The sequence below is a fragment of the Malaclemys terrapin genome, chromosome 2 (assembly GCF_027887155.1).
Source record: "Malaclemys terrapin pileata isolate rMalTer1 chromosome 2, rMalTer1.hap1, whole genome shotgun sequence".
Lineage (NCBI taxonomy): Eukaryota > Metazoa > Chordata > Testudines > Emydidae > Malaclemys > Malaclemys terrapin.
In genome coordinates, this window is record NC_071506.1 from 251,319,106 (window position 1) to 251,331,661 (window position 12,556).

A 12,556-nucleotide genomic window follows, 5' to 3' on the forward strand; every position below is an offset into this window, starting at 1 on the left:
GTAGAAGTAGAAATGAGGGATATGACATTAATCTGTTAAATCTCCACTGCATCAAAGGGCCCTGATCCAGCAATTGGAAAGGGGTGGGGTGGGACAGGATTGTCTGACTCTCAGAATGGTTATATCCTGTGTGTACTGTATAGCTCTTCTCTATAGGGGTTTCCTATGTCCCAGCACACAGAGATTTTTTTGGTTGGGACAGGGGAAGAGTGAAGGTGTGGCAAGAGATACTCAACTGTCCAGTGGCCATTTGTCAGGCAGGTAGAGTGAACCAACTGCATGGGCTGTTGTAGAGGCCATGGAGTGGCTGTATTGCTATTCTACAGCCTAGGGAAAAGATTCCTACATAGATCCCCAGCACACTGACCTGCCATTTGGGCTGCACACTGGGGACAGAATTTGGCTCACTATGCTCATACCTCATAGAGCTGTTGTGAGGACTAATTAATTGCACTACTTCCCATGCCTGCTGCTGGTCACAGCATGAACTATGTGAGGATTACTGGGCCATATTGTCAAGCCAGCTGACCACACTGCTTGATGGTCATGAGCATAGATACGTGCCTTTGCCAAGCAATCCCCTCCTAGCATTCAAGGGAGTTCTAGGGGGCCAGTCCTGCAAATTCTTACTCATGTGAGTTGCCCCATTGAAGCCAATGGAATTAATGACATGGTAAGGACTAGTTCTGTGAGGAGGAGTTTGCAGGATTGGGTCCTAGGAGCATATTTTGCCTTACTTCTGCACATGTACACTGAGGAGAGGGGACAAAAAGCTTCCTGTGCCCTCATCTGCCCTCTTTTAGCACATCCTGCAGTTCAGGACAAGGTCTGAGTGATCTACCTGGTCCTAAGTGATATCCTTGGCTGATGAGCTATGTATATACATTTCAGTGACCTCAGTATTCAGGATTATTTAGCAACATGGACCTCTGATGTATTAGTAGTATAAAAAGGCATGAAAGAGTAGTATAGCAACACAAATAGTAAACGGTTTAAGGTGTGTAATTATATGGTATAAATACTGTGGCAGGTTGGATCACTGAAACCCCCTTGGGGCTGCCAACTGAGGTGCCAAGACTACTTCTGCACCTGCTTTCCCTGCCAGCCTGGGACTCCAGCACCCTGTCTTGTTGAGCCAGACACACCAGTCTGCTACAACACAGACCCAGAGTCTGAACCATGTGCCCCAAAACTCCAGACTTAACTGAAAGCAACTTAAGAAGTGTTCCTGTCTTTAACACTCAGATACCCAACTCCCAATGGGGTCCAAACCCCAAATAAATCCGTTTTACCCTGTATACAGGGTAAACTCATAAATTGTTCGCCGTCTATAACACTGATAGAGAGATATGCACAGCTGTTTGCCCCCCCCCCCCAGGTATTAATACATACTCTGGGTTAATTAATAAGTAAAAAGTGATTTTATTAAATACAGAAAATAGGATTTAAGTGGTTTCAAGTAGTAACAGACAGAATAAAGTGAATTACCAAGCAAAATAAAATAGAACACACAACTCTATGTCTAATACAAAAAGAACAGGAGTACTTGTGGCCCTTAGAGACTAACAAATTTATTTGAGCATAAGCTTTCATGGGCTACAGCAGGGGTAGGCAACCTTTCAGAAGTGGTGTGCCGAGTCTTTATTTATTCACTTTAATTTAAGATTTCGCGTGCCGGTAATACATGTTAACGTTTTTTAGAAAGTCTCTCTCTCTAAGTCTATATTATATAACTAAACTATTGTTATATGTAAAGTAAACAAGGTTTTCAAAATGTTTAAGAAGCTTCCTTTAAAATTAAATTAAAATAATTTTTAATCTTACGCCGCCAGCCTGCTCAGCCCACTTCCAGCCTGGGGTTCTGTTCACCTAGGCCTGCAGCGGGCTGAGCGGGGCGACTCGAGGTCAGGGCAGAGGGCTGGGATGTGTGTGGAGGTGCAGGGCAGAAGGCTGGGTGTTGGGGGGAGGTCAGGGCAGAAGGCTGGGGGTGTGTGGAGGTGCAGGGCAGAAGGCAGGGGGGGCGTGGTGGGGTGCAGGGCAGAAGGCTGGGGTGCTCTGCTCGTGGGGGTGCTCCCAGCCCCCTGCCCTGAGCGGCTCATCATATCCCTCCCAGACCATTGAGGTCCAACAATATCCCGGATATGCCCTGTTCCACCCCCTTCCCCAAGGCCTGTCCCTACCTCTCTCTGCCTGCTCTACGGAGCAGGGAGCACACTGCCACTCGACTCGACTCCGCTCCCCCTCGCAAGGGCCGTCGCCGACAGGGAGAGGGAGGAGGAGGAGGAGCCGGAATGCACCACATTGTGGGAAGAAACGGGGGAGGGGGGAGCTTGGCTGCCGCAGGACCAAGCTTCTGCCTCCTGCCCTTGCAGGGGAGAGCGGTGGGCGGGGGGGCTGAGTGGGGCAGGGGGCCGGGACCCCCCCCCCACCGCTCTCTCCTGTGGAGGCAGGAGGCAGAAGCTTGGTCCTGCGGCAGCCAAGCTTCCCCCTCCCCCGCTTCTTCTTTAGGGGGGGGAGGGATAGCTCAGTGGTTTGAGCATTGGCCTGCTAAACCCAGGGTTGTGAGTTCAATCCTTGAGGGGGCCGCTTGGGAATTTGGGGCAAAATCAGTACTTGGTCCTGCTAGTGAAGGCAGGGGGCTGGACTTGATGACCTTTCAAGGTCCCTTCCAGTTCTAGGAGATGGGATATCTCCATTATTATTTTTTTTTTTTTCCCACAACGTGGCGCTTTCCGGCCCCTCCGCCCCTCCTCCTCCTCCTCCTCTCACCGGGCAGGCAGCATGCCACTCAGAATCGGCTTGCGTGCCGTCGGTTGCCGACCCCTGGGCTACAGCCTACTTCAGCAAACTGAATACAGATAAAACCTCACCCTCAGAGGTGTTCCAGTAAGCTTCCTTTTACAGACAAGCCTCCTTCTAGTCTGGGTCCAGCAATCACTCACACCCCTTGTAGTTACTGTCCTTTGTTCCAGTTTCTCTGAGGTATCCTTGGGGATGGAGCTAGCTGAAGACAAAATGGAGGGGTCTCCAAGGGGTTTAAATAGACTTTCTCTTGTGGGTGGAGACCCCCTCCTCTCTTTTATGTCCAGCTCCAAGATGGAGTTTTCGAGTCACATGGGCAAGTCACATGCCAAGCATGACTCAGTTTTTACAAGCAATTGTGTTTACATGCTACCCTGAACGTCAGGTAGACTTCTTATGTGGATTGGAGCCTTCCAAGATTCATTGTCCTTTAAGTGTTTCTTGATTGGGCTCTTTATTTGCACATTCCTTTCTCAAGAAGCTGACCAAATGCTTTACTAAGGCTACTTAGAAATCAAGCAACTACACAGCCAATATTCATAACTTTGAATACAACAATGACACATGCATACAAATAGGATGAATATATTCAGTAGATCATAACCTTTAGATAGATATGTTACATGGCATACGTAGCATAAAACATATTCCAGTTATATCATATATACAATTATAAGCATATTTCCATGAAGCCTTATGGGGTGCAACGTCACACACAACATCACAAATATCTTTAATAGTATACTAATACTAACACAATATATAACATGTATATTAGATATGCAATTATTTGTGTTTTAAATGCTTTACTTTACTAAATTTTAAATAAAAATACATTTGAGGATTAGAAAATCTTCCTGACTTTAGCAGTCTGCCATATATTAGTCCCTTTAACACAGATGCTCTGACACAGTCATTGAATGTGATATGATTGGGACAGAAGGCTGTTTTCCCAAAGTCACAGAAAATGTATTTTAAAGCCAAAAAAAGCTTATTTTTTGTTCGTGGTTGAATTTTAAAGTCTTCAGAAATGCTTCAGTCTAAATAAAGAACAAAAGGCCTTTTAAGAAATTGCCCTTTCTCAAGCTATGTCAGTTTCAAAGAGTCTATTAAGAGGGTCAGAGCAGCTGGATTTGATGGAAGGTTTCTTTCTGTATGAGAGAGGTCAGAAATGGAAATGAACACTTGTATCACTTCCAGCTGTCTGAATAGAGATCGTGTCAGGGTAATGCTCCAACTAGCATAGATCATGGAGAGCAGGTGTTTAACAAGGGATTTTGGGAGAAGATAGCACAGGAAGGATCATTCTATTTTTAAAAAACTACCGCAATGTAGCAGTGTAGCAGAATGTGCACCAGGGCAAAATCCTATTCTCCATGCAACATGTGAGTACAAGGGCTCCGCAAGGGTGTGCTCTTCAGAGAATTCTCCCCACATGCTGCTCAGTGGCTGCTATTGCAGCATCAGAGTTGCAGAAACCTCTCTGAAAATTTTCACCTCTTCTGCATGTTACTGCTGACGTCAGGACTTTCTGGATATACAAGGAAGTGTGAAGATTTCCCCAGAGTTATCACATATGATGTAGGCCTGGTCTCATTTAAGTCAGTGACTTCAGTGGTGTGTCAGTTGACTTCAGGGGAGCCAGGATTTCACCCATTTTATCAGATGGGTATTTGCAAAACACACTGTGACTGTTATTGCAACCGCATGTAGTATCTTTGGGGATCATATTGTACTAAGGTTATGTATCACTGTGGGCCAGAGATTGTATACAGTTCCAGAGGGGAGAGTTCTCACAGCTCTTGTAGGAGTCAAAAACAGCGGGGAATGATTAAGGTGAATCACTCAGGTTGTAAACATCTCCAGGGAGATATCCCCTCCCCAAAGAGTCTTGCATGGACTGGTTCAAACACGGTTTTCCAGAGACCAACAGACAAAGGGCTTTTGATATAAAAAGATCAGGTTTGAACTTACTCAGGACCTTCTTTCTGACCCAGCAAATGGAAAGGGTTGGAAAGACTGTGGCCTAGAAGAGCCCAATAAATCTGATGGGTGACTTCTGGTATGTTTAGTGTGTTTAAATTGATTATTGTTTTTATTATATTTTCGATGTAATCCTTTTACCTTAAGAATAAGTGTGCTTGCTTAGGAAGAACTTTGTGGCAACTTGTAACTGCTGGCAATATACTGTTTGTTCATAGTCCTTGGAGAGAAAGCAAAGCACAGGTGCTGCTGGCCTTTAGGCAGAATGGCTTGCTGCCCAGAGATCTGAGACCTGGCTGGGTGGGATATAGGTGCAGGAGGTGTGGGGATATAGGTGCAGCTACCCTGAAACTGTGATACTCACTCACTCACTCTGCTCAGCTCTGAAGGAGGTTAGTGGTTTTTGATTTGACAACAATCTAGGATCTCTGCTTTTGAAACTATTGCTGGTAAGTAATTTAATAAAACGTTGTGTGTGTCATCTGTATAACTTGTTTCACCGAATTTATAATTTTGTGTTAAATCAGCAATTTTAAAGGTGAGTTTTGCCCTCTTATCTTTCAGCAGAAACTCAAGCTGTTATTAGGAAAGATGAAAAAAAATAATGTCCTTGAATCCTATTGAAAACCCATTTTAACATATCTAACTGGCCTATAAATCTCAGACTGAATCAAGTCTGATTTAAAAAATATATATATAGTGGGCTGATGCATTGAACAGTAAGGCTTAGTATGACTCAGAAAATTCTCTTCTCTTTTGTGTTTGTAGTTTGACCCTTTATCGATTGAAAGCAAAAAAGCAGCAACAGTGGTGCTAATGCTTAATTCGCCAGAAGAGGAAGTTTTGGCTAAAGCATGTGATGCTATATATAAATTTGCATCAAAAGGTTTGTCTTTTCATGATCAGTCTCTCTCCACATTTCTTAAGTTTCCTAGACTAGTTGTCTGGCATTTTTATAGTTTCCATACTCTAACTATCCTGCTTGACAGTAAATGCTCCTATTGGAATTTTGTAAAATATTTCTCATGTATTATTTACAGTTATAAGGAAGTCCTGTGTTCTGCATGAAGTTAATTTTTTGCATCTTTTAATAATAAAACTTATCTTGAATGTAGGATAGTCTAAATCTGTTTTATCTTGAGCATGAGATTGTGACATCTTGCATATTACAATTTGCTATACCGGTACATAATTTAAATTGGAGAAATAGTTATTTCAAGCTTTTGGTGTCTCTGGGGATTTGTTTGTTTACTTGTTTTTGTGTTTTGCATTTAATCCTCCTTTTCTTTTCTTTTCTTTTCTTTTCTTTTCTTTTCTTTTCTTTTCTTTTCTTTTCTTTTCTTTTCTTTTTCAAGAACAGTACTTCCATAGTAGAAGATCCTCATGAGAACAACCAGCCTCAATCATTGCTACATGTTTGGGAATCAAACAAGTGTCTAGTATTTCAAATCCCCTAAATGTTCTTGTTAAATTATATATAATCAAGGCACTATGTGTGTGGCACATCAAACATAAATTGGGGCAGGGCCATGTTTTTGTTCTGGGTTTTTACAGAACCTAAAAATGGCCTAACAAAATGAGGTCCTGGTTTTTGACTGGGGCTCCTAGGTCTTATGGTAACAACAATAATAATAATTAATAAAGAAACCCACAGTTATGTGGCCCTGCCTTTCCCAAATTCTGTCCACCCAGTCTAGTCTAATTAGTGTACTGTGGTGGCATCTTTGGTTTAATTTATTTTTATATGATATTCCATCTATTTTATGTTGCCCTAAATTGTAAGGTTTCTGTGTGCTGCAGATTTTTGTATTGACAGAAATTGATGACATTGTTAAAGTTGTTAGAGAAAACGTGAAGCTTTTGACTGCTGGCTAGGGAGCATTTGGGGTTTCTGGAATCCTGGAAGGTATGCAGTCTGGGCTTGGTAAACAATATGCAGTTGAGACTTTAGGTTCTGAGGAGGAGATGCAGCAATATTTTGGGTAGGGTAGAGATTACTGTAAATTTGAGGAGAGAGGGTTGAATTCCTTGTTCCCCACCCCAACAGCCCTTGACAGCTATCCCTTTGCTCACCGCATCACTGTATCTGCCAACATGTCCAAAAATGACAAACATATTAGTTTGTTGTTTCTGCTAAATTAATAACCTGTTAAATAGTTAATGTGAATGTTCTGCTGACCCCACAGCGGGCTAGAGTGTACTTTTGCAATCAGCCCTGAATAAGGTGTATCTACACTGCAGTTGGAGATGTCAATTCGGTTCAGGTAGGCATATTTGTGCGAGCTTTAATCTAGCCAGCACAGCTAAAAATAGCAGTGAAGGTGCAGCATAGGCTGTACAAGCCCACCCAGAAACCTAGGTACATGCTCACTTTTCTAGCCCACATCATGGTCCATGCCATTACATTTGCACTATTTTTAGCTGCACTAGCTAGATTAAAGCTAGTGCACGTATGCTTACCTGAGCTGCAGTCAGACCCCCAATTGCAGCGGAGACATATTCTAGGAAGTGGGACTTGTCTTCACTGCAAAGTTAACTCGGGTAATAACTTGAGTCCAATCCACACACATAAAATGGTTCACTGGTGCTGTTAGTTTGAGTTTCTTGTCCAAGAGGGAGTATAGGCTAAAACCTGAGAGAGCGCAACTCATCCAGCTCCTAACATGACAACTCTGCAGTATGGACACAGGCTAGCTCCACAAGGGCTGCAAGTCCTCCAGTGCCTTTCCATAGTCCCATCCTCTCCACCCATGTGCCCTGAAGGGACAGACAAGTTCTTCCACAATTCACTGGGAAATAATTGATGGAGCAACTCAGCTTACTGCAGTGCTAAGAACTACAGGCTGTGCTCCCCAGTAGTCTAAGCACCACACATGAGCGAGTACAGCACCAGTGCAGACACAGCAGCTTGAGTGTTACTTCACAGTGTGGCTGCTCTCACTGGAACTAGGCTAACTTGAGATGAGAAACTTGCGTGCTGATAACGAGTTACTCCTTGATTGAAGACATACCCCTGGTGTGTAGTGGGACTGCCCCAAGAACAATTCCTTCTCTGCTCCCACTTGCTTGCAGTAGAGTAAGTTATTTCACACCTTTTAATGGAGCAGCTGTCTCCTCATTGTGTGCCTGGTCAGCTACTCTTGCCAGCACATAATAAGGACAGAGTACTCTCCCCTCCCTCCCTGCCCATCTCCTCTAAGTGGGGATGGTTGGATAAGCAATTCCTACACTGTCCCCTGTGGCCAGAAGCATAATCTGAGCAGGGCTAGGGAGAGGAGAAAGGGCGGGCTTTACTCCCCTTCCTCTTCTGTGCAGCCAACTAAGGGCTGTGACAGTCTACCTCAGAGCTATTGTTTTAGTCTGTTTGCAGACGCAGGCAAACGCCAATACATCTGTTTCCATTTGATTCACATTTGACAACCATTTTTAAATGAAGGTTTGAATTCTCAGTTTCAATTATGAAGCAATTAATGTGGTTATTTATTTGTATTATACCGGGGCCTGCATATTGTACAAGAATATGACTCCCCAGGCTACTTTTGCCTTCTCTACAGCTAACATTTCCAGGGTCATGTTCCTTGATGGTGCCCACTCCCATCTCAGACGATTTGATACTTTTATTCTGCCATACAAAACTACCCAATGGCTCGTTCCATTTGTGGCTTCTCCAGAAATGGATTTGTTAAGCTTGCCCAACGCTTCCCATTATAAGACTTGGTTTTCAGTTTTTATAACTTTGCCAGACTTTAACCACTTGGACTGAAATTTTCCATGCTAGATGTCTGTCTCAGGCTGAATCTTGTTTTTACTGGAACTTTCCAAAAGGCATTTCCAAGAGTTATATTAAGAGAAAATATATTGTTTTGAGTAATTAACAAATTGGTTGTACAGTTTTTTGGTGAAGTTGTCGCACCTCCAGGCTTTGGAATAAGGATTGAAATTTGACGGAGGGAAGTGAGGTTGCCCTAACATCAGGAATGTGGCTTTGCTATTTCTATGAACAATCACCCAAATTGGACAAGATATGAATGAGCCTTTGAAAAACCTCAGTTTGCACATGCCCAGTAGAGATATTATACAACTTGGCTGCTGAATTGTAAAATGATTCTCTTAATGAGCAAACCCATCCATGCATGGCTCTTCTGTGTGATTGGACTGTGCATGTTCCATCCCCCCAGAGTGACTGAGTATATTGCCTCTGGAGGCTGCAGAGACTGAGCAGTACTCTCCATACAATTGCTATCAACAGATGGGGTCACGGCAATCCCTGCTGTGCAGAGGACGTCATTTTGCTCCACACCGCATGACCTTGCATGTACGGTGCGTGCAAGGTCATGATGCATGGAGGACACCATTTTGCTCTACAAAATGTTGTCCTCTGCACAAACAACAAGGAGTCTGGTGGCACCTTAAAGACTAACAGATTTATTTGGGCATAAGCTTTCGTGAGTAAAAACCTCACTTCTTCGGATGCATAGAGTGAAAGTTACAGATGCAGGCATTATATACTGACACATGGAGAGCAGGGAGTTACTTCACAAGTGGAGAACCAGTGTTGACAGTGCCAATTCAATCAGGGTGGATGTAGTCCACTCCCAATAATACACAATACATCCACCCTGATTGAATTGGCACTGTCAACACTGGTTCTCCACTTGTGAAGTAACTCCCTGCTCTCCATGTGTCAGTATATAATGCCTGCATCTGTAACTTTCACTCTATGCATCCGAAGAAGTGAGGTTTTTACTCACGAAAGCTTATGCCCAAATAAATCTGTTAGTCTTTAAGGTGCCACCAGACTCCTTGTTGTTTTTGTAGATACAGACTAACACGGCTACCCCCTGTCCTCTGCACAGTGTAACTTTGTATGTATGGAGTGTGTGTGGTCATACTGTGCAGAGAATGTCAGTTTGCTCTTCAAAATGGTGTCCTCCATGCTGTCTGGGGTTCCTGCAGGAAAAACTTCATTAAAATGGGGTCATGCCAGCAAAACTTTGGGAACCCCTGGGTTAGTGACATGGATCTTGCTTTTTCCTTGCTCTTTTGTTAGGTTGGTGTTGGTGGTATCCCTCCAGCCTAGTGGGCCTTGGATCAACACCTCATTGATATGCATAGGGCAGTGCACAACTTTCAGAGCTGTTGTTTCAGGCTCTCTGAAGACAAGCAGTTACACTTCGTTCACCTTTTCAAACTTTCCTTCACAATCATATGGGCTAGAAACTTACTTTATATTTTCATGAGGAGTCTGAGGTGATCATATGACTTCAAGAGCTGGGGTCTTAGACCCAGGCCTTTAGTGCCTATGCTTTAATCCAGCCCTGGATATGACATCACATCTATGTGAACCACACATTTTTTTATTTACATGTGGTGTATTATGTTTAATACTGCAGTGTTTAGGGCTATAATTCCATCCAAGAATTTTAATGACAGTGTTATATTAGATTGCTTTATTTTAGATCATTTTGGTACTATTTGAAATCTATTCTGTAATTCAATAAAGAGATTGATGTTAATAATACCTTATATTAATATGAATGTATATTGCATTAGTATTAATTGCTTTTTGTTGCATTCTGGTCTAAGGTATTTTCAATAATTCATATAGGAATTTAAACCTAATTACTGTTTAGGTGATGAAAACAAAGTGACACTTCTTAGTCTTGGAGCTGTGGAGCCTTTATTTAAACTAGTCTCACATGAAGACCCACTTGTGCGCAGAAATGCCATCATGGTATTTGGAATCATGGCTTCTAATAGTAAGAGTCTTCAGTTTTTAATTTTTGTCATTAAATTGTATTTTGTAGGAATACAGTTGATGCAGAAATAGGTGGCGTGAAAGGAAACTTTGATACAAATTAAAACATCCTACTAATGTTTGTTTCTTTGCTAATATGAAAAATACCTACACTAAAAAAAAAAAAAAGCCACAAAGGGCCAAATTTATCTCTGCTGTAACTCAATTATCTGTGATATAGTTAGACCAGAAATGCATTTCACCCCAAACAACTTAATATTGATGTGATAATTAGGTCTACATTCCAATGGCTAGCTACTGGAATTCTAGCATGTCTAGAAAGGCTTGATAACTTCCCTTTTATAGAAAGTAGAGGAAAAAGAATTAGCTACTGCTTACCATCCCCAGCAAAAGCTATGGTTAAATAAGTTATCTAAGAAAATGAAGAAGATATAAGTAAATAGTATTTTTCCAATCCTTTATAAGTTTCCACTCTGCTAGTATCACAGACGATGTCACTTTTTTGTAAGTAACCTGACCAACTTTGTTTCCTGTCATGCCCTATTTAAATCTTTTCACTGCCTTCCATACCAAGTTCTAGCTTCTGCTTCTGACCTTCAAGGCACTGCACAGCTCCCCACCTGCTTACATTTCTGCTCTGGTTTCTTCCTACTTTTCCTCTTGGCCCTTTTGCTCCGTATCAAGCCTCTTTCTCACTGACTCCTATTGTAAGCTATTCCCCTTTTCATCATCATGCCTTCTTCCATACTGCCCCTTATTTTTGGAACACACTCCCATTTCTGGTGCACCAACAAATGCCTCAAGGCCGGGTCTGAAGGATCTGCCCCTGTAAACATCTAGGTCCTTTCCCTTTATGTAGGTTCACCTTTAACTGTTTTTCCTCCAGTACAAACATGAACACTGTGACATGTTGATAGGCTGCAACACAGCATCATAATATTATGATATCGACTGTCTCAAAGAGTAAGTGTCTCAAGTCAGTTCCTGAATCTGTGTCTCCTGTTGGCAGTGTTTATGCTAAGCAAATGGGCAACAATTATAATGTCTTTTAAAAGTCTCTCTCAAAATGTCTTTGTCATAGTTTTTACAGAACCCATAAAAATTACATTTTTTGAGAATCAGATATGAAATTTGCTATGTGTGCTGTGTCATCAGGAAATTAGAAAATGATTACTTTGAAAAACAAATTCTTCAAAGATTATTTTAGGGCAATAAAAAAAATCCTTAATCCTTGCCAAAAAACAAATTGTTGTTTATTCCAAAGGTTAGGTTTAGGTGTTTGCTGCCTAAATCTTTGCAATAACTAGTAAGTTGAATAACTTGTCAGAAGCAAGTATTCTTTGATCAGTGTGCCTGTGGATGCTCCACATTAAGTATGCATGTACCCCTCCACCTTTGGTTGGAGATTTTTGATAGCAGTGCCTGATTGACCCACTCATGTACCCTACACATCCTCTTGCCCTGTATGAGGCTGTATAGTACTCCTGAGGGAATTCTGTGCCAAAAAAAAAAAAAAATCTGCGCACAATATTTTAAAGTTCTGCATATTTTATTTGTCACTAATAAATGGGGAGGCTCCAGCATGGCAGTGGGGAACACAGGCCACTGGCTCCATGGAGGTGGGAGATCACGCTGCAGCCCTCCTCGGAATATGGAATTGGCGGTGAAGCTGCACCCAATCCTGACACAGCGCAAGGGCCAGGCCTGCCCCAGAAACACCCGAGTGCCCTGCCCCTCCACACCAGGTGCACCAAGATAGCAAGTGAGAGGGACAGAATCTCACATGCACACCCAGTTCTGGCCCCTGATCCAGGTGTGGGGCAAGCAGGCTCAGCTCAGCGGGATCCTGGTGTGGGGGGATCCAGGTGTGGGGTGAGAGGGTTCTGTATGGGACACTCTGGCTGCAGGCAGCCAGTGAGGGGGGTCTTGGTGAATGGGGGAGGGGCTCAGTGGGGGTCTGGATGCAAGGGGGGTGGGGCTTGGCAGGGTGGGGATTAGGGGTGCGGAGGGGTG

The 12,556-nt window shown here is 42.9% G+C and overlaps 1 protein-coding gene across 6 annotated transcripts in view; it reads left to right on the plus strand.

The window, feature by feature from the left end:
• The window catches only part of ARMC3 (armadillo repeat containing 3), a 103,417-nt gene that overhangs the window by 19,235 nt on the left and 71,626 nt on the right, over positions 1 to 12,556 (plus strand). For all 6 annotated transcript variants that reach the window (XM_054020681.1, XM_054020682.1, XM_054020684.1 and 3 more), the window contains exons 4-5: positions 5,554 to 5,671; positions 10,419 to 10,544. In XM_054020681.1, coding sequence (XP_053876656.1) covers positions 5,554 to 5,671; positions 10,419 to 10,544 — 244 coding nt within the window. The remainder of the gene's footprint in view (positions 1 to 5,553; positions 5,672 to 10,418; positions 10,545 to 12,556) is intronic.